The 23244-nt window shown below is 37.9% G+C and overlaps 1 protein-coding gene across 1 annotated transcript; it reads right to left on the bottom strand.

Moving 5' to 3' along the window:
• Positions 1-499: 499 nt before the first annotated feature.
• LOC139686011 (piggyBac transposable element-derived protein 4-like) lies at positions 500-20765 on the bottom strand. Its single transcript, XM_071583108.1, has 8 exons — positions 20752-20765; positions 20344-20575; positions 20059-20226; positions 11546-11759; positions 10674-11065; positions 8509-8696; positions 3118-3242; positions 500-510 (listed from the first exon to the last, which is right to left on the bottom strand). Exons 1-8 carry the CDS (start codon positions 20763-20765, stop codon positions 500-502), a joined length of 1344 nt encoding a protein of 447 aa, XP_071439209.1.
• Between the last annotated feature and the right edge of the window lie 2479 nt (positions 20766-23244).

The following is a 23244-nucleotide window of genomic DNA, read 5'->3' on the forward strand; positions in this document are numbered from 1 at the left end:
AAAACAAATATATATTCGCACTTTGATGTGAAAGAACTGGCATTTATCATGAAATTCATTAGAAAGAGATATTTCTTTCCACCCACGAACTCTACTGGTCAAGTTAGAAGTGCCACTGAGCAAGATGGTCTCTTTATATGGTACGTGTTTCTGCCTTCTTCACAAACATTGATATAGAATGTAAACAGTAGACTCTTGACTTGGGCAACATTTTCACAGTGAATTCAAATATGCTACGATCGTTTTGGTTTAATACATACACACTATTTAGTCATCGGGCCTTAGCTTTGAAGTAGAAATCTCTTTCATTTTTTTAAAATCTCACCGTAGGTTCTTTATCGTGCAGATTATTTCCCAGTGCATTAATAATATTTGGGTATCTCCACAGTAATTCTATCAGAAACACAATGGATGAAATATTTTGGAATATCTCCATCACACCTTTCTCGTTCCCAGCTACTTTAATCCATCTTAAACCATTTTCCATCACTTAATCATACTACACAAAGCCTAATTAAGGGGGATACAGCAATTTACAATAATAATCAATAAGGAATGTCAAAATAGTAGATGGAGAGATTTGTTAACTTACGACTATGTGCAGAGAAAAAAATTCAAATAAAGGAACACTGTGTTTCACAAATTCATCATTTCTTATTTCAAAGTGGTTACTTACATCCCGCACTGATAAGTATGTCCTTTCGTGGATTTATTCCAAACATGAATGTTTTTGTTTCGTGCGATACTTCTCCGATTGTACTCAAACGACGAATGCGAATGAAAGTGAAATATATACAATAACATGTTTTAATCTCAGTATTCAAACATACTAAACATATGCCGCAAAAAAACAAGGAATTGCTAAAATCGCACCTCGTTATTACACTGCAACCATAATATCTATCATCATTTATAATATTGATATGTCAAACCACTTACATCCACATGCACATAGTATCATATGTTTATAAGTTACAAGTTGATTTGGAAAAAGAATTTGTTTTGAGAACTGTACAGGGCAAGGAAATAATACGGTGACTCATAAAATTATGGACATTCCCTTAGAATTCGTTTCTTCATACAGTAACTTTGGCCTAATAAATCCTTATCCTTAAACTTTTAATTATTTACTTATTAATGTTCCCATGAACTTAAAACGAAGTCGCAATGACATGGGACAACATAGCGTGCTGCGTGAATGAACGATATCACTTTTGAAGGCAATTAAAGCTGTGAAATATGCAAGTAGATAACGTTTAATCTTCGCTTTACATTAAAATGAGTACTCACGAACAAAACCGCCAGCAGACAAGAGTTCTCAGCAAAATCGCGATCCAAATTGGAAATCTTGGAGCCAAAGGCGAATACTGGAGAAACTGCTATTTAATCCAGGAATTCTATCAAAAAACCTTACGAACAAGGACCACGAACTCCCGTGTCATGACCTTTCAGTCCGTTTTCTTCCAAAAAGATAACTTGTCCACCAGATTGGAAACTGTCGTAATTTTTATTTGTAAAACGACTCCCTCTTTCGCAAAGGAAACAGACTCAAAAGTCTTATCACGGGAGTGAACTTCCGGCAGCTGTTGAAGCGATTACTGTTTCTCATTCTAGATTTGCGAGTAGGTTCGCGAATTTTCTGACAGGTTTTTAATTCTGGCGGTGTGTTTCGTGAGTACCCAAATTCCTCCTAAGTCTAGATATAAATATTACTCATTTCGATATTTGATAGTTTTGTTTACATTTATAGGGAATAGCGTTCTTTTAAGCACCACTTGTTGCATTCCTTTTCCTCTATGGTCAGTACTTCTTCTGAACTAAGATATAACTGGAAACGTATAGCTATGTATTCTTATGGATAAAAGTGGATTGCTATATTAAAGTAATAGATGATGCTGGATATCTTAGTATTTCATCGTGCTCTTAATTTTGAATGACTAATGGAATACACGTAGCGTTATCACATAGTGTGGTACAATTTTCGTAAAACCTCGTCACTATTGATTTCAATCATTAATATAATAAATCAAATTTCATGGTGTTCCATTAACTGTTCTTTTTTTCCAGCCTTCATCTTGCAATATGCTTTTTGACATTTTCCCACTGGTCTGATTTTTAATTTTCGTAAATTTATTAATCTGGCCATACTTTTGCTCGCTCTTAGTTAATGAGTGTTTATTGTCCAAATTTAGGGCAGCATTTATTGATCGTATTTGCACTCTTTGTCATAGTGACCTCCTTCAATAGGAATTAGAATATGATAAAATGTTTTGTGTCGCTGTGCTTTGTGAAAAGGTGTAGCTTTGTCACGTACGAATAATTTTCCCCGTGGATATTTGTGTGAATTGTATGTCTATATGTGAATGCACGTGCATTGGTACTCTGTATGCAAGTATTTATAATTTTAATGTCGGTAATAATATGTGTATGATGATGGGTGGAATGGAGAAGGTACCGTTTGGTCTCATTATCGCCCCAATGAAGACCTCTATCTGCCTAATTATCTGCATATTGCTTCGCCCACTTGTCTGGCTGAGTGCATAGGGCATACAAGAGCAGGAGATGAGGGTCACTGTGGCCACATGTTACTGGGAATTGGATGTGTCATGCTCTTTCCGTCTTCGAATGATTTCAATGAGATGGGTGAAAGATTAACCTTCAAAGAAAGAGATATCCGAAATGGCCGTCATCTGTTGCATTTAGTTGCGTTAGTCATTAAATCAATTCAAATTTCTCCTTTTCTGATCTCAATTACAGAGTTTGCCAACGGTGGATAACTTGGTTTACTAGTGATCCGGAAATTACACTTTTTATTTATCTGGAAGAAGTTTTCAAATTGGATTGCCATTTGAGAGAATCATTTACCAATTGCAGCTATATTGGTAAGTAGAATTGTATCCAATTGTCTCCAATATCATAATGTTTTTTGAATAAGTTTATCTGCTAAATGGATTCACCACTTGCCCAACGGGATTTTAATTTTTTCTGCGCAAAAAATGTCATGTTTTTTTATTATTTCATTTCATTCTTACGTTAATATTGAGAAAAGACAGTGTTACAGAACATTGTTATGACATACTTTTTTAAAAAATTGAACAATTAGCCATGAGTAATTACACAATAATTCCTGAAGTTCGTTCACTGTATGGTATATTTCGAAACAAGGTGTTGCACAGAGTCCAGCATCGCATGCTTGGATATAGAACCTTGTTCCTCTCCTGATCTTATTGCCACTTCCTTCCCTTTTGGCTCAACAACCTGCACACCGCCCACAAGGTTTTTCCTTCTTCTCCTTAGGTGGAATATATTCGGAGAAGTGCCTCTCAGTTAGGCGTCTAGGATTTTGTTCTACTGAAGTCCTTCCACCCTCACATGACGTATCATGTGTGTGGTACCTCTCAATTATATCTTCCACTAATGTCATTCTTAAGTCTAGGTTATTCTTTATTCCACCATTCTTCCGATACAAGACGAAAGCATTCTCCAGTTGCAACTAGTGAAATTAAAATTTTTTTACAATACTTTTTCCCCCTTTTCTTTGCAATGGGGTAATTAGTTAGGTGCTGAGCTGCCCTATCATAAGTGGTTTCCGACACGGGCATGTCAGGCAAGTGGTCAAGGATGCTCATGTTAACTCTTGATGTTATGATGGATTTCTCAGTTGAGTGTACTCTCAGAGTGGGATGTATTCCACCAAGATGTTTCCTGTTTCAGCAGTAGTTTGGTGTAGATATTTGTTAGCTGTCATAGTTTATTATTTTATATATGTTGTAAGGCCCACCAATTAGAGAATTTCAATGATTTGAAGTTGTTTTATCTCAGTTTTTAGTTTAGTCTATGCATATTCATGTACTATAATGCAAATAATACCAACCCACCGATGTTTATGTAATTTTTCCGTAAAGTTGGGTTAAATGTAGATTTCATTTGAAATAAAATCTTCATTCTGATGCAGGTCGCATTGTCGAATGTCTTAATCCACACGAATTATTATCAGTTGTAATGTTTGTTAGTTTGATGGTGGTCTATTTCGAAAGAAATAGATTCCCAGAGTTGAATCTTGAATAAAGAAAAGTTCATTTAAGACAGCGTTTTCAAAAGATTTTTGATAAAGTTGTTTATAAAATGTGTTAATCAAAGGTAATTTCATGCATATCACTTGTTTGAATGTAGAATTATTTACTTATTAATGCAAATTTGGTATTCAATTTAAAAATAAAATGAGAGCATTTGCACGTAATGCAATTCCACTCTGTCAAAGAAAACCAAAGCCATTTGATTTTTTAGAAAGGATGGCAATGTTTGAAGAGGAAATTTGCTTCAATTTGTGAAGAGAGGAATTCCTCTTTTCAATAAGCTAAATTGATATTTTCATTAGACCCAAAAAATCTGCAGAAATCTTATGGCATTGTATTGTCATCTATGAGTACTATGATGTGTTTTGGTATATCTGGGTTCTACTTATTGTTTGTAAAATCCACCTTCTTTCTTACGTCAATTGCAGTGAATGAGAAGATAGAGTCAACGGACAATATCTTCCTCCTCTATCCACGCACCTGTGCACCTCCAATCAATTGAACGCCTTTCCTCCGCTTCACTCCACAGCACCAATGGAAGCACACCAAGCAGACGACTCTGTCTCCATAGAAGAGCGACTGTTCTCTGCATTATTCATTGGCTCCCAATTGTCGGAGTGTGAGGGATTGTTGGGGGAAGTGGAGGACGTGGACGCTAGGGGCGTGCGGGGACGGACGGCGCTCCACGTGGCAGTCCGTGCGGGGAAGGACGATTGGGTGGAGAGACTGCTGGGGATGGGAGCGGACCCCAGGCTGAGGGACGCAGAGGGTGATGACGTGCTGCAGGTAGCCGAAGTGATGAGCGCCAGCAGGTCTGATGACACCAATTTGAGTGCTAGAATGAAGATCCTGATGCTGGTGCGAGTGGTGCACCAACACAACAGTGCACGAACTCCATTTCAATCAGTTCCAATGGCTCCAAGTAGCTGTAACACTGCAAGTGAGGTTCCGTCACTTATAAGTGAAATGTCAGTTCAGATTACCGCTTTGAAAGAACTGATTCTTGGTATGTCGAAGGAAATTGGATCCCTGAAGGAGACTGTTGTGGAGTTGAAGAGGGAATTGAAGTCGAGGGACACTCTGTTGATTGCTTTGGAGTCCGGAGTGACGTCTCTCGTTGATAAGAGCGCCTCTCTGGAGGGAGTGGTGCGGGGTTGGGAGGCAAGGGAGGGCATGGCCGGAGCAGGAGCGGCAGTCAATGAAGGGGAGCGAGTCAATGCAGGGGAGAGGGATTGCGTCGAGGCGATGATGTGCGTTACGACCATCTTGCATGCAGACGACAGAAAGAAGTCCTGTGTTCGGCGTATTTATCGAAGGCTCCAATCGGAGAGTCCCCTGACGGCTGCCATCTTGAGATTCATTGTGAAGCAGTCTGGGGTCTCCGTTCACATCGACTGCTCCTCTGGCACGATAGAGAGGATGAAGGGAAGGTTGGTGGACCACAACAGAGAGGAGAAGGGCGGACGTATATTTGTAGATTATTCAGAAATGAGGGCGTATGTTGCGGGAGGGAAGATTGGGGGAAGTGAATGGGAAGAGAAAGGTGTTGCTGCCCGTCTTGTTTGTGCTTTGTTTCAGTTGGCCTTGAACATTGCCTTTAATAACGAAGGTCGACCGTACGCAGAGAGGGACACTCCTAACAGACGACATTTTAAGGAAGTACTTCGGCAAGCAGAGATAGAGATGAAATGGAAGAGGCATATTGATTTTTTTACTCATCCAGCGATAGTGATGGAGGAGGAGAAGGCCAGGGAGATAAATTTCGTAACATTAATCACTTCTAAGATCGTACAATTTGGATTGAATTCTAGAGAGATTGCAGAACATCGCCGTAGACTCCCTCTCCTCTTTGAATACGTAGAGGGTCACGTGATGGCGGCTCTCGAGTCCACGGTGCGTACTCATCCTATTATTTACTTAAATTAGCACCAATATTGAATTTCCTGTTTTCAATATTGCTTTCTTCTTGATTAAACTTTAATTTTCAGTTGGCAATAGAGATTTGCCTCTGAATGATTGTTTATAGATAAATTAGTGTGATAATAAAGTAAGTTCTTTTTCGATTCTTTTTTTGGAACTGAAGTAATGTGAATGTGCATTTTTCTGCTTTTCCCCCAAGGTTGACCAATCAAAGAGTTAAATGTTGCACAGAATAATGTCAGCCTTTGTATTTTTTTCCGTTATATTCCCATCCCATTCTCTTCTGTGTTACGGTGTGGTCAACTTGAATGAGTTGAAAAAGGGTTTTTAAAATATTTGAATCAATTATTTGGAGGAATCTAATGAAATACTCATATATATAATTTGGATTGCCTTTTATTTCTAATACTCAATCATCTTAATGTCAATCTCAATTTATGCTTTTTAATTCAAACTCTGTGGGGGAGATTTATGACTTGTGAGGGCAGTTGTGGATCGTATATCCTAATTGTGTTTAACTTCCAATATTGGTGGTCATGTATGCAAGATATTTGAGAATACATTTCATATTGCATTTCTTGCAAATGAAAATTGCATTTTTTGGATCAAAGTGTAGTTTTAATGAGGACTGTATAAAGAACACGTGGGCCTTAATTTGAATGGTTTTAGTTATCCTATCCATTGGTTTCTCTTGCCTCTCGAGTGCACTTCAATTGATGTTAGAATGATTTTGATCACGACTAATATTGTTTAATCGAAGCATATTGTCCGTATTAGATTTTGTTTCTTTTGCCTTTTGACAGGATGAATCATCGTAAACAAGGTTTTTATGTTCCATGGTGTGTATTGCAGCAACCATAGAGGAGAGATAACATTTGCGAATAGCAACGATGGACTCATCCGTGATTGTATATTTCACTCTCATCGTCTCATCCGATGCAATCCTCTCTGTTTAATCTCTGTGGCGATGCATTTGAATCGTCATTTAACTAATCACATATGTAATCATTTAATACCTGCAATAAGAATGGAATAAATATACTGTTTTCACACAATCACAGTATCAAATATATTCATTTAGCAACAGTTTTCTACACAATACAGATGTGAAGAGTAAAAAAGGGCCTTTTTAAAAGGAATAAATGTATCAATGTATAAGAAAATAAGATTTTAGTGCTGCCTTCGCTATCTTTTTAAGTTTTATGATGGTTTTATCCTTAATATTGTGGTAAAAATATGAAAAGAACTCCCCATCATCAGTTAAATAAATAAATTTCATGTGGTAGTCATTTGAGTAAGATGTGTTTCGTGATTTTTACTAAATTGGAAAGAGAGCAGAATCGTTTGGTGATTAGCTTTTTGTGTTTTTGGATGGGAAGAAATGTGAGGAGATGAAAGCAAAGTTGGATGCTGTTGGATGGGGACACTTCACTTTGCGCCATCTATGACCACGGTTAGATATTGGTTCAACGAATTTAAACGTGGGCGAACATCTGTTTTTGATGAGGAGCGACCAGGACGCCATACGGCAGACGTGGTTACACCAAGGAAATCATTCAAAAAGTCAATGCCATGATTCTCGCTGATTGACGAACGAAAGTGCGCATTAAGTAGCAGAGGCCGTGGGGGGTGTGCCAACCGGAACGGCAATTAATATTTTATTACATAATAAGTTGGCTAAAGCCCGATGGGTGCCGCCATAGCTCACGGTGGACAACAAGCTGATCCGGCTGTCAACTTCGAAGCAGTGTTTGCAGCAATTTAAGCGAGATCCAAAGGTGTTTTTTTGCATCGACTTATCACTATTGATGAAACCTGGATTCATCATTACACACCAGAAACCAAGCAACAATCAAAACAATGGATTTCTCCCGCTGAATCTGCTCCAAAGAAAGCGAAGATGGTCCGATCAGCCGGAAAGGTCATGGCGATTGTTTTTTAGGATGCAAGTGGGGTCATCCTCATGGATTTAATTAGAAATAGGAAGAACGATCACTGGGAAATACTACAGTGAGTTATTAGACCGCTTTGACAAACAATTGAAGCAGACACAGATACATTTCGGGAAAAAGAAGGTTCTGTTTCACCACGATAAAGCACCAGCACATTCATCCGGAGTTGTCGTCACCAAACTACATGAGCTACTTCATGAATTGCTGCCGTACACCCCCCGTATTCACCCGATCTGGCTGCCTGAGACTTTTTCTTATTCCCCATTACATGAAGAAATGGCTCGAGGGGGGGGGGGGAAATTTATCTCAAACGAGGACGCTGAGCATCGTCATCAGGATATGGTGCTGCACAGCATCAAAACCATGTTCGTGAGATATTAAATCTTTGTTGGGGAAGTGTGGAGTTTCCTTTCCACCCCCAACAGTCCAATCCCAACATAATAGCTGATGAAGTCCTCGGTAGTATCTTGAACCAATGATTACATTTCCAAAGCCCTGGATCACTTCAATCACATAAATATATTTACCCCAGTGTTATCTCCTCCCAAAAATACACAAACCTAACGTCCACCGTCTCCGTATAGTTTCCAGTGTCAACTCTCCCATCAGAAGAATCTCCGCATTCCTTGACCTTCAACCTCTCATACTGTCCTTCACGAAAGGCACAAATTACTTCCTCCACCATAGACATTGTCTCCATTCCCTCCACCTCCAACCTACAAATGGCCACCATCGATGTTACTTCCTTCTAATCTCAGTGAAGAAGATTTACCCTCCATTGCACCTCAATGATACGCTAATCTCTTCTAAGGCCATCTGGGAGTGCTTTCCTTGAATAGAAACCCCACCAACTTCTTTTCTGGGTCCGCTAATGTGATATTATATATCAATAAGAGAGAATAACAGATTTCTAAGTTTAAAAAAACCAGGTCTTCCATTTATTTACCATTTAAAACAATAAAATGGCAAGTACAAAGACTCCAAACATTTCCTTAGAACATGGCTTGCTTCCTCTTCAGGATTACAAGTATTTGAGAAGTGATTTGAACATTCAATGCTCCATTCCTTTCAGATTGGAACAATTTAAGTTTAATTATATCTTCAGCTTAGCAAGGAGGATTAATAATTATGATATACATTTGTATTCATGTTAATTTAGATAATGAGTATTTGCAACGTGCCTGATGTAATTAACAATCATAGATGTTAAATATTCCGAGTATTAAAATCATTGTATGATAATACAAAATAACTAAAAGCCACACCATACTGTGATAATTTTGTACTATAGCTGACAGTGGCGCTTCGCATGAAATAACAGCTCTTTAACTCCTTGTATTGATCCATGGGATCATCTCTCTTGAAAGGTATTCCTCCAAAAATAAAGAAAATTTGTTTGATTGCCACCAGATGGCATATCTTATTCAAGTTCATGAAATAGAAACTCAATCCCAGGGATTGAAATAAGTATATACCATTCTCATTGTGAATAATCTCACATCGTAACAACAGTTGTTAGAACTGTCAGCTGAATCAATCGTCTGAACACACAGCGAGCACTCTATCTCTGTGCAACGACGAACATTGTAACAACATCTCTCTAATCTCGGAGAATACATCAATTTAAAACTTTAATACACCAGCATTTATCCATGATAAAACAAAATACATTAATAGGCTTAAAAAAACAAGTTGCTTTATTTCTTTTACATTTGGAAAGAACAGTAAGACTAGTGGAAGTGTAAAGTTTCTTTTTCTACCCTCACCATGAAGGAATTACACAAAATTAAACCTAAAACGGTTTGTTTAACAGTTAGACTACATGTACAAATATATACGTCTGTCATACAGTTCCTTGGAAAGCAAAAAGTAGTGGACGTTCATCATTATGATATTAACAATTTTGCAATCTTCCACAGATGTAACCCGCCTCTATCCCTTCCTGCTTAATCAATCGTTCTTTATTCTTCCCTCCTTACCACCGCCAGGGCACCGTACTCTCATAATAATGACCACAAGTGCTTATCTTCTCCCCCCTTCCTCTCTTTCCCTCTCCATTTCTTTGGTTTCTCTGTTTCTTTGGGTTTCCCACATTACCCCTCTTCGTCCCCGCCCACCTCACCCTCTTATTCTTTCCCCTTCCTTCCTCAAACGGTGCTATAAATAGGATGCATCACGGGAATTGAATCTTCTCTTGTACCTGAAGATGCCTCGATGAACTGAAACTCTTTGTATATTACAAATAAATCTGTGGAAAAGTGCTAAATTTGATTTTACAATAAGGAAATATTCAAGATTCTAGGATTAAATGCAAAATTCTTTCACAAATCTTACATTTCCCAAGAAGAATTAAATTGAAAAGGAGACATTGCGATTGACATGAAGACAATCACTACTAATAAGAAATAAAAGGAATTCTAAATTACATATTAAACAATTTCATTGAATTTCCCAAAGCATTTGGTTCAAAAATTAACAAAAATATTTTGATTTCATTCATGTCGACACGATAAAACAAAAGAGAAGAGGCATACATGTATGATGGCAAAAAATCCAAATTTTAATAATAATAATTGCATTAAATGACAATATTCTGTGCAGCATTAAACTCGTTGATTCGACATATAAACCAAAGTACAAAGAAATTAATGGAGAAATTCACCATGGAAACCAATCAGGAACGAGATCGAAGAGAATGCACTGTTGACTCGAGAGTCGCCCTCACATGACCCTCTAAATATTCAAAGAGGAGAGGAAGTTCACGGCGAAGTTCGGATATCTCTGGAGAATTCGATCCATAATTGACAATCATTCGAGGGATTGTGGCTATCAAATACATCTCCTTAGCTGCCTGAGTACTCTTATTATTTAACATTGAGAACCAACCATATCCAAAGCTAATAGCCATTCCATTTGCCATTGCTTGCGCAAGTACTTCCACGAAACGCCGTCTGTTGAGAGCGTCACTCTCAACGTACGGGCGCCCTCCGTTCTTGAAGGCAACGTACACGGCCAACTGACAAAGAGCACGAACAAGACTAGCCGCACCCCATTTCTCTTCCTTCTCACTTCTCTCCTTCATCTCTACACCAACGTACGCCCTCATTTCTGAATAGTCTGCAAATGAGCCAAATAAATATCCATCCTTCTCCTCTCCGTCGTGATCCATCACCCTTCCCTTCATCCTCCCTATCGTTTCAGAGTAGCAGTCGATGTGAACGGAGACCCCAGACTGCTTCACAATGAATCTCACAATGGCAGCCATCAGGGGACTCTCCGATTGGAGCCTTTGATAAATACGCCGAACAAAGGACTCCTTTTCATGGTCTGACTCCAAGATGGTCGTGATGCCCATCATAGCCTCGATGCAATCCCTCTCCCCTTCATCGACATGCTCCCTTTCATTGGATGCCAACGCTGGCCCGGCCACGCCCTCCCTCGCACCCCACTCACGCACCGCCCCCTCCTGAGAGGCGCTCTTATCAACGAGAGACGTCACTCCGGACTCCAAAGCAATCAACAGAGTGTCCCTCGACTTCAATTCCCTCTTCAACTCCACAACAGTCTCCTTCAGGGATCCAATTTCCCTCGACATACCAAGCATCAGTTCTTTCAAAGCTGTAAACTGACTTGACATTTCAGTTTGAAGTGACGGAACCTCACTTGAAAGATTACAGCTACTTGGAGCCATTGGAACTGATAGTCTACGCGCACTGTTGTGTTGGTGCACCACTCGCACCAGCATAAGGATCTTCATTCTAGCTCTAAGGTTGGCGTCATCAGTGGTGCTGGCGCTCATCACACCGGCTACCTGCAGCACGTCATCACCCTCTGCGTCCCTCAGCCTGGGGTCCGCTCCCATCCCCAGCAGTCTCTCCACCCAATCGTCCTTCCCCGCCCGGACTGCCACATGGAGCGCCGTCCGTCCCCGCACGCCCCTTGCGTCCACGTCCTCCACTTCCCCCAACAATCCCTCGCACTCCGACAATTGGGATCCAATGAATAATGCAGAGAACAGTCGCTCTTCTAATGAGAGAGAGTAGTCTGCTTGGTGCGCTTCCATTGGTGCTGTGGAGTGAAGCAGATGAAAGGCGTTCAATTGATTGGAGGTGCACAGGTGCGTGGATTTGAGGAGGAAGATATTTTCCGTTGACCCTATCTTCTCATTCACTGCAATTGATTTAGGAAAGGAGGTGGATATTACAAAGCATAAGTAGAACCCAGTTATACCAAAACACTTGCTATTTCTCATGGATGGCAATTCAATGCCATTAGATTGTTTAGTTCTATTTACATTATTGTTTTAGCATATTGCACAAATGAGTTCCTGTCTTGATAAATTGAAACCAATATAGTCCTCTCCAAATATTTCCATCCTTTTTAAAACACAAAATGGCTTTGGTTTTCTTTGATAGAGGGGCATTGGATTATTATTAATTTATTTAAATTATTTATTAATTTACAAATTCTAAACCACAATCGCATTATGTGCATAAGATCTTATTTTTTATCAAAAATCAACACTACATTTAACCTTACTTTGGCAGAGGAATGACATTAACATTGGCAAATTGGTATTATTTGCACTAATGTGCATGTACATACAGAGATTAAATTGTAAAAAATTAAAGAACCAAGCCTTGAAACATATTCGACAGTTACCAATCATTGAACTCTTCCTATGACCATTTACAATTAACAGTAGAGAAATGCCCAATGGACAAAGTGACAATATGCAATACATATGATGAGGAACTAGTTTACTCTGTAATTAAACAACATTGCAATTACCGAGGAAGGTATTTCAACAAAATCTATTGAACACCCCTATTTTTGAATGCAGTGGTAATATTAGCCATGATTGAAATCTTTTTAAATGCACTGCCTTCCACACAAATAGTGTGTAGCGCCAGTGATTAGTCTCCAGTTGAGATGAATGCGAGGAATGGTTTTTCAACTGACATTTCAAGTCTAGGGAAGCTGTCACTAACTAAAGAGTGGAGCCACTCCGTCAGATGGAGTTTAGCGACTCAACACTTTGTAATTTCACCTGCTGCTAATACGAGGGAACAGCCTGGAGTCTAACCACCCTTCATTTTCCTTACTTTAGGGGTCGGAGTTCCATTAGTCACCGGAAGCTTCGTATGCACGAAAATTACTGCTTTCACACCGTCCAAAAAGGATATTAGCCAATGGTGAATAGCCTTTCCGTTAGGAGACGGAATGTTATAAGGGAACTTCTCAAGTAATAAGTGGATACATAATTAATATTTATGGCTACGAATACCAAATTAACATTTATAAATTGTTGATTAACATATGCGGTTGAGAAGATAGGGAAATGCTTTCACTTCTTAGACAAGGAAATATAAACAATTATTCATTTACAGTATAGTATCCGCTGTAAAATTAATCTATAGCACCGCCCCCGAAAGAGACAACACGGCCAAATGGCAAAGATTCCTTTTTTTAGGAAAGCTGTCCCTGAAAGTCACCAGTAGGATACCAAGGGATAGATTCATACCCGCCTTTTACAATAAAACAAATTTAAAAAACTTAATAACCAACGGAAAGGAAAAAATCCCAGATCTAGAGAAGAGTGGAGTATACAAACTCTCCCGTGAGTGCTCGGCCGTTTACGTGGGGCAAACGGGAAGGAAATTCAAGGAAAGGCTCAAGGAACACCAAGCCTCCTTCAGAAACAAGAATGGTGCGTCCCATTTTTCGAAACATCTTTTGGATAACGGACATTCTAGTGATTTTAAGCTGGAAATTATGCATGTGGAAAGATAAGGACCCCGGATGGACGCGCTCGAAGAGATGGAGATCATCAAGAGTGAAAGGACCAAGTGCAAAGTAGTTAACGACGTATTATACACCTTCAGATCTCCTCTCCTCGACCTTTCACTCCCACATCAACCGTTTCCCTCCAACAGCCCCGAGAACAAGGGGGACCCCCCCCCCCGTTCTCCTTCCTCTTTCTACCTGCCTGCCCAAAGGACTAACCGTCCCCACCCACTCTCCGACCGAATTACACCCCGTAATCCCTCCCCCCCTAGCCATACTGACCAATAACTATGTCTCTTACTCCTTCACCTCATATTTTCAGCATTGCAAGGGTATATATATGTGTGTATATTTCTGAAATAATTACCTGATGATGACGATCCTCGTCGAAACCCAGTTGTAAAAATAAAGTTTGTGTGGAAAAACTAAGTATTTCTTATTCATTATTCATTTACAGACGAAGGAACCCAATAAGGCAAAGTGAACTATCATCCTGCAGCTTCAGTTGTCACTTTTACGGTTCATCATACGAATTTCACCTTAAAAGAGTTTCCCCCGGAGAAAACAGGTCGTGTCAATTGAGTTTACATACTGATACGACGCTCCATTGATGTGTGTGAATAAATGAAGACAGCAACACAACAATTGTTCTGGAATGATTAGTACGCACGTTTTGTCCTTCTGATACGTATATATACATCAATCGCAAACCTCGTGTCAATGTGAGAGGACGATGGGAAAAATAACAAAAAACTTTTCATCAATGCTCAAATGATACAGAACTGATTCTATGTTATATCAAAGGGAGAGACAGCATTTCGAACAGGTCTTCTGAGAGATGTTTAATAAAGAAGTTTTATGATTATTAGAAAAGAAATGTCTATTTCAGCCTTCCAATTTGAGGGATGGGTTAGTTCTGACACAAAGGCATCAATTACTGATCATTACTATAGTTTATTAATTTGTAAAGTTTAATTTATTGACAAAAGAGTATCAAAAATTGTACAATATACACATATATATCCCTAAATGTTAAATAAAAAACAGTAGAGTGAAATAAACACAAATAGGGGCCCAAAAAACATTTATACACACATATGGAAAAGTCTGAATACAGAAAAAAAGTACAGCATTAAGTACACAGAAGCCACATACAGGTATTTTGAAAAATTCAGTGCGGATCCCTTGGAATAATGCAGAAAATAGTGAAACGTAAAATTAAACAGGCCAATGTAATGATTTTCAGGCTCTAGTAAATAATGAACAAGAGAAATGAAGAGGAAATGGACTGAGGGCAATTGTAGAGACATTGAGGAAATTATGTCGGGAAGAAACACTGAAAAAGCTCACTCCATAACCTGGAGAAATATTCATAACCTCACAAACCTCGGAGAAAGAAAATTGAAGAAGGAATAATTGGTGAGGAGGAATTTGCAATAATTTTAAATGAATTCCATAAGACAGAAATACAAGCAGAACAATTGCATCCAGGACTTGTAAACAGCACAATTAGGACACGATATCCTGGAATGAGAGCAAACAGTTCCAGATGAAGAAATTACACAAACCATGAGCATAGAAGAATTTAACCAAGCCCTAAGAAGTACATTAAATGCACCAGGACCAGATCTGAAAGAGGTGACAGTAGATAGGACCAAACAAGCACATCGTATCAAAAGCAGATTGTCAAAATGTGAAGGAATCAAGACAGGCATGAAACAGTTTACGTAAACCTATTCATAGACTGTCACTTTGTACAGGGTAGAAAGCTTGGCCATCCCAGAAAAATCCAAAGAGTAAATTCGAATTTTTCAATGTGCTGGTGCCTATTGAAAATAACCTGGACAAACAAGCATTGACGAAATTCTGGACAGCGTGGAATGAAAGTGCCCATTGACAGAAGCAAAGGGAAACAATAAACAGGCCAGTCGGGCACTTGATTGGATATATAGTGGGATACATTTCACATAAGCCCAACCGCAAATTGTAGTAATGTACCTAAACAAAAGCCGAGCTCATCTTAGAGGAGGATATGAAATTTCATTGCTTGAATGTTACTGCGCCTATGTTTATTCTACTTTGGATTAACAAGCAGTAAGGAATTTCTCGCCTGAGTAAGGGAAGGGTGCATGCTGACCATATTAGAAGCAATAGGCTAGAAGGACACCTGGTAAGGCATTGAGATTGCAAGTAAATCCAATTGGGATAGATAAGAAGCATTGAAGAAAATAGGATAACCCGAATTGAAATTTATGGATGACAAAAACAAATATATATTCGCACTTTGATGTGAAAGAACTGGCATTTATCATGAAATTCATTGGAAAGATATATTGCATTCCACCCACGATCTCTACTGGTCAAGTTAGAAGTCCCACTGAGCCAGATGGTGTCTCTTTATATGGTACGTGTTTCTGCCTTCTTCACAAACATTGATATAGTATGTTAACAGTAGACTCTTGACTTGGGCAACCTTTTCACATTGTATTCAAATATGCTACGATTATTTTGGTTAAATACATACACACGATGTAGTCATCGGGCCTTAGCTTTGAAGTAGATATCTCTTTCATTTTTGAAAAAATCTCACCGTAGGTATTTTATCGTTCAGATTATTTCCCAGTGCATTAATAATATTTGGGTATCTCCACAGTAATTCTATCACAAACACAATGGATGAAATATTTTGGAATATCTGCATCACACCTTTCTCGTTCCCAGCTACTTTAATCCATCTTAAACCATTTTCCATCACTTAATCATACTACACAAAGCCTAATTAAGGGGGATACAGCAATTTACAATAATAATCAATAAGGAATGTCAAAATAGTAGATGGAGAGATTTGTTAACTTACGACTATGTGCAGAGAAAAAATTCAAATGATGGAACGAACACTGTGTTTCACAAATTCATCATTTCTTATTTCCAAGTGGTTACTTACATCCCGCACTCATAACTATGTTCTTTCGTGGATATATTCCAAACATGTACGTTTTGTGTCATGATACACTTCTCCGATTGTACCCAAACGACGAATGCGAATGAAAGTGAAATATATACAAAAACATGTTTAAATATCAGTGTTCAAACTACGAAATATATGCCGCAAAAAAACAAAGGATTTGCTAAAATCGCGCCTCATTACTACGCTACAAACACAATATATATCATCATTTATAATATTGATATGTCAAACCACTTACATCCACATGCACATAGTATCATATGTTTTTAAGTTACAAGTTGATTTGGAAAAAGAACTTGTTTTGATAGCTGTACAGAGCAAGAAAATAATACGGTGACTCATAAAATTATGGACATGTTAGAATTCGTTTCTTCATACTGTAACTTTGGCCTAATAAATCCTTATCCTTAAACTTTTCATTATTTACTTACTAATGTTCCCATGAACTTAAAACGAAGTCGCAATGACATGGGACAACATAGCGTGCTGCGTGAATGAACGATATCACTTTTGAAGGCAATTAAAGCTGTGAAATATGCAAGTAGATAACGTTCAATCTTCGCTTTACATTAAAATGAGTACTCACGAACAAAACCGCCAGCAGACAAGGGTTCTCAGCAAAATCGCGACCCAAATTGGAACTATTTGAGCCAAAGGCGAACACTGGAGAAACTGTTTTTTAATCAAGGAATTCTATCAAAAAACCCTACGACCAAGGACCACGAACTCCCATGTTATGACCTTTTAGTCCGTTTTCTTCCAAAATGATAACTTTCCCAGAAAATAGTAATGCTGTCGTATTTTGATTGTAAAACGACTCCCTCTTTCGCAAAAGAAACGGACTCAAGAGTCTTATCAAGGGAGTGAACTTCCGCCAGCTGTTGACGTGTTTACTTTTGTCATTCTAGATTTGCAAGTTGGTTCGCGAATTTCTAAGAGGCCTTTAATCCTGGCAGCGCGTTTCGTGAGTACCCAATTTCCTCCTAAGTCGAGATATAATATTACTCATTTAGATATTTGATATGTATGTTTGCAATTGTAGGAAATCGCGGTCTTTTAAGCACCACTTGTTGCATTCCTTTTCTTATACGGTCAGTACTTCTTCGAAACTAAGTTATATGTGTAAATGTACAGCTATAAATTTTTATGGATTAAAGTGTATTGCCATATTAATGTAATAGATGATGCTGGTAGATATCTTAGTATTTCATCGTGCTCTTAATTTTGAATGACTAAAGGAATACACGTAGCGTTAACATCTAGTGTGGTACAATTTTCGTAAAACATCGTCACTATTGATTCCAATCATTCCTATAATAATTCAAATTCCATGGTGTTCCATTAAATGTTGTATTTATTTCCAGTCTTCATCTTGTAATTTTCTTTTCGACATTTTCCCACTTTTCTGATTTTTAATTTTCGTAAATTTTTTAATCTAACTATACTTTTGCTCGCTCTTAGCTAATGATTGTTAATTGTCTAAATTTCGGACAGTATTTCCACTCTTTGTCATGGTGACTTGCTTCAATAGGAATAAATAAGAAAAGTAATGAAAGATATGAGTAAAAATGAAAGAAAATTTTTTTGATGCTGTGATTCATGACAACGGTGTAGCTTTGTCATGTACGAATAATTTTCCCCGTGGATACCCGTGTTAATTGCATGTGTACATGTGAATGCACGTGCATTGGTACTCAGTATGCAAGTAATTATAAATTTTATGGCTCATCATAATATATATATATATATATATATATATATATATATATATATATATATATATATATATATATATATATATATATATATTATATATATATATATACTCATATATACAGAAACAGATATAAGGAAAAGGGATAGGAACACATATAAAGGACGAACACAATAGAGGTGGGGAAGGCGGAATCGAACGGATCACAAGAGTAAAAATATTTCCTCAACCGGGACTCGAACACCGGATCTTTCCACTTGCCGGGCGGATGCTCTTAACCACTTGAGCTATCGAGGATAGTCAATTTACCCTGAGATCCGTGGGTCATATATATAATTTAATCATCCTATATATATATATATATGATGATGATGGGTGAAATGGAGAAGGTACCGTTTGGTCTCATATTTGCACCAATAAAGACCTCTATCCTTCTATAACTTTGCCCACTTGTCTGGCAGAGTGCATGGGGCAAACAACTGCAGGAAATGAGGTCACTGTGTCCACATGTTACTGGGAATTGGATGTGTCATGCTCTTTCCGTCTTTGAATGATTTCAATGAGATGGGTGAAAGATTAACCTCCAAAGAAAGAGATATCTGAAATGGCCGCCATCAGTTGCATTTGGCATTAAATCAATTTAACTTTCTCCTTTTCTGATCTCAATTACAGAGTTTGCCAGCGGTGGATAACTTGGTTTGTTAGTGATCCGCAAATTGCACTTTTTATTTATCTGGAAGAAGTTTTCAAATTGGATCGCCATTCGAAAGAATCATTTACCAATTGAAGCAATATTGGTAAGTATTAATGTATCCAATTGTCTCCAAGATCATAATGTTTATTGAATAAGTTTATCTGCTAAATGGATTAACTGGGATTTTAATTTTTTCTTATTATTTCATTTTATTCTTATGTTAATATAGAGAAAAGACAGTGTTACAGAACATTGCTATGACATACTTTTTATAAAAATTGAACATTTTGCCATGAGTAATAATTCCTGTATGTCTTTCACGGTGTGGTATGTTTCGAAACAAGGTGTTGCACAGAGTCCAGCATCGAATGCTTGGCAATAGAACCTTGTTCTTCTCCTGATCTTATTGCCACTTCCATCCCTTTTTGCTCAACAAACTGCACACTGCCTACAAGGCTTTTCCTTCTTCTCCGTAGGTGGAATATATTCGGAGAAGTGCCTCTCAGTTAGGCGTCTAGGATTTTGTTCTACTGAAGGCCTTCCACCCTTACATGACGTATCATGTGTGTGGTTCCTCTCAATCATATCTTCCACTAATGTCATTCTTAAGTCTAGGTTACTCTTTATTCCACCTTTCTTCCGATACAAGGCGAAAGCATTCCACGGCCTGGTCCTACAAGTTAAGAAAAGTTATATTATAATACTTTTTCCCCCTTTTCTTTACAATGGAGTAATTAGTTAGGTGCTGATCTGCCCTATCTCCTCCATCCATTGAATTAATATGCTCAGCACTGATTTTAGGCTTCCTTAGCACAATATCTCTTTATTTAAATCCAACTAGTTTTTCATTATGTCTTGTAGAGAGTACAGTAACAGCCTTTTTGTCTTGCCATTTGATCACCATAACTCTACCTCTCTCAAAGGCGGTGAATTCTCCCAATTTCAACTTCTTTGTCTTTGATATCATCCGGCACTTCCTTCCTTGTAACACCTAATATCCCATAGGTATCAGTTCCTTTGGCAACCAATAAATCAGCCAGCTCTGAGGAGGTGTAATGATCTGTAGACAGGCAATAATGATTACCTAGTAGAGGTTTCATTAGTGCTTGCACAATCTGGGATGTTACAGGAAGATTTGTGTATTCCACATTAAACTCTGACCCTTTTCCAGTTTGAATAATAAATGACCATATATATCCAGACTTAGACTCGCCAGGCATAAATGTATTTACCCCAAATCTAGCTCTTCTGAGGGGAACATTCTGAATCCATGATAGCCTCTCCTTATACAGCGTGAGACTTTCATCATTAGGAATGTTCCTCTCAGGTGTCCACAAATTTGAGAACTTTTTGCTGAGGTATTTAAGTACGGGCCGAATTTCATTTAGCTTGAGGCAAGGATGTGTATCTATAGCAAAGGTATTATTGTCTGCAAAATGCAGATGGCGGCTGATGAGTACAAATCTATGGTATGACATAATATTTAAAGAGAATGAAGTAAGAATGGTCAGCATCTTTCATCTACATCTACACAATACCCCGCAAGCCGCCAAAAGGGTGTGTGGTGGGGGGTGTTAGGTCACCAACTGTAAAAAGGAACATTACCACATGTAAAACAACAACTTGATAATTACACCCACATTTGAGCTTCCATGTCGCCGTCTTTCGATATCTTCCGCTCTCATCTCGGGTTTGGATTATCTTGACAATAAATTAGGTAGCACGCTCCCCGCTTTATATAAGGTTTCCACTCAAGGATATTTCTCAAAGTGCTTTCGGAAAATGCAGCATTAACTGCGAGGAAGCCGGCTCTACTTAACTCTCTCGCTCCACCGCGGTTCAAACAATGCTCTGCTAATATACATTCGGTTGAAATGGAGAGATTAATTAACACTAACTTGCTCCTTTCAACGAGGGCAACATGAAGACGGCGACATTCCATGCGCTATGATCGCAACTAAAGCACATCCAACTAATTACCTCATTTGCCTCCCTGTTGATACTTACTGTAATTCGTACTAATAGTACTACATGGAAAGGACTGAAAAAAACGTTTGAAAGCATATGTTAAATGTATCGCTGACACAAGTGGTACGTAGTCTTTCCAGTAATTAAACCTCAGGTAATACAATGTATCAGAAAAATAATGAGCTTGTTGAACTCTTGTCGCCCATATTAATGCTGGCGTTGTTGCCAGTGCGGGCAGTATATCCGGATTCGAGGATTCGGAAGTAAGAAATGAAATTGGACTTTTTAAAATTTTTCCTTCATATTATTAAAAGTATTTTTGGGGAGGACGAGCAAATTTGACCAAAACCATTCTTCAAATGGTTTGCTTATGATTCCTTGGAAGTATGATTTAAAGCAAAAAGCACTCTAATTTCATTCGTATTGACAGGCTGACTGTCTTTACACCTTGAAACGTAGGTTATTGTCAACAAATGCCTGGAAGTGTTGTAGAATTTCAGCAGTGTCTTCAATGTCGAAATAAAAAGCAAGAGGATCAGTGAAAGGAATCTTGGAGGTGGTGGTCTGGGACGTTGATGGGAATCAATTGGACGCAAGCAATTGGGCAGATACATATCCATCATAATCAGAAAGTATGACGGTGTCTGAATCTTTCAAATCATATATGGAAATGCTCTCGGAATTCCTAGTTTTGGAATTAGACATGATAACAGGAAACCCTCCCTCTTTGTAAAAATAATAATAAGCACATTTCAATGCCTAAAAATCTCTTTAGGATGAAGTATTAGAAAAATTAATTGATATCATTTTATAAACATTCTAATATCCTTCCTTATCTTGTGATAAGAAAGAAAGAGAATTCTATATTGAAATAAATTACGGTGAAAGCCCAGCCCAATATCTTCATTTTCGAAAACAGAGTAAGAAAGATGACCACTCACATCAAAACATTGCCGTCCTAATCTAAATAATATATTATAAAAGAATAACATACTAAAATTTTCCCACTGCTGTCACTGGTGTGCTGTATGCTAGAGGTGTCTGATGAGTAAGCTGGGAACTTCTTGGAGAAAGCATTCATTGAAACACGTGTACATCAGAATTGGAGTGAAGGAATTTTGATGTCCGTGGCACACTTCGGCAATTCAATTTTGGGTGAAAGTCGTTTCCTGAGTCGGACACGGGCATGTCAGTCAAGTGGTCAAGGATGCTCGTGTCAACTGTGATGTAATGATGTATTTCTAAGTTGAGTGTACTCTCAGAGTGTGATGTATTCCACCAAGATGTTTCCTGTTTCAGTAGTAGTTTGGTGTAGATACTTGTTAGCTGTGATAGTTTATTATTTAATGTATATTTTAAGGCCCACCAATTAGAGGATTTCAATGATTTGAAGTTGATGTTTCTCAGTTTTTAGTTTAATCTATCCATATTCATGTACTATAATGCAAATAATACCGACCCACAAATGTTTACGTAATTTCTCCGTAAAGTTGGGTTAAATGTAGATTTCATTTGAAATAAAATCTTCATTCTGATGCAGGTCGCATTGAAAAAATGTCTCCATCCACACGAATTATTATCAGTTGTGATGTTTGTTAGTTTGATGGTGGTCTATTTTGAAAGAAATTGATTCCCAGAGTTGAATCTTGAATAAAGAAATATTTATTTAAGACAGCGTTTTCAAAAGATTTTTGATAAAGTTTTTGATAAAATGTGTTAATCAAAGGTTATATAATGCAAATTACTTGTTTAAATGTAGAATTATTTACTTATTAATGTTAATTTGGTTTTGAATTTAAAAATAAAATGAGAGCCATTGCACATAATAAATTCCACTCTGTCAAAGAAGACCAAAGCCATTTGATTTTTTAGAAAGGATGGCAATCTTTGGAGAGGATATTTGCTTCAATTTGTCAAGAGAGGAATTCATTTCTGCAAATTGATATTTTCATTTGACTTAACTTATCAACAAAAATGTAATGGCATTGTATTATCATCTTTGAGTACTAGCAAGTATTTGGTTACATCTTAGTTCTACTTATGCTTTGTAATATCCACCTTCTTTCTTATGTCAATTGCAGTGAATGAGAATACACAGTCAACAGAGAATATCTTCCTCCTCAAATCCAGGCACCGGTGCATCAATTCAACATCTATCCTCCGCT

This window comes from Hetaerina americana, unplaced genomic scaffold (assembly GCF_022747635.1).
Source record: "Hetaerina americana unplaced genomic scaffold, ioHetAmer1.1.p SCAF_125, whole genome shotgun sequence".
In the NCBI taxonomy this organism is placed as follows: Eukaryota; Metazoa; Arthropoda; class Insecta; order Odonata; family Calopterygidae; genus Hetaerina; species Hetaerina americana.

What these genes read in the sequence shown, in the direction of transcription:
- LOC139686011 (XM_071583108.1), bottom strand. An exon ending in TCAGAAGAGCTAGATTTGGG is followed by an intron (nt 20,227 to 20,343) that starts GTAAATACATTT and finishes GTAACATCCCAG; the next exon opens with ATTGTGCAAGCACTAATGAA. An exon ending in ACGGAGACGGTGGACGTTAG is followed by an intron (nt 3,243 to 8,508) that starts GTTTGTGTATTT and finishes TTGAGCCAAAAG; the next exon opens with GGAAGGAAGTGGCAATAAGA.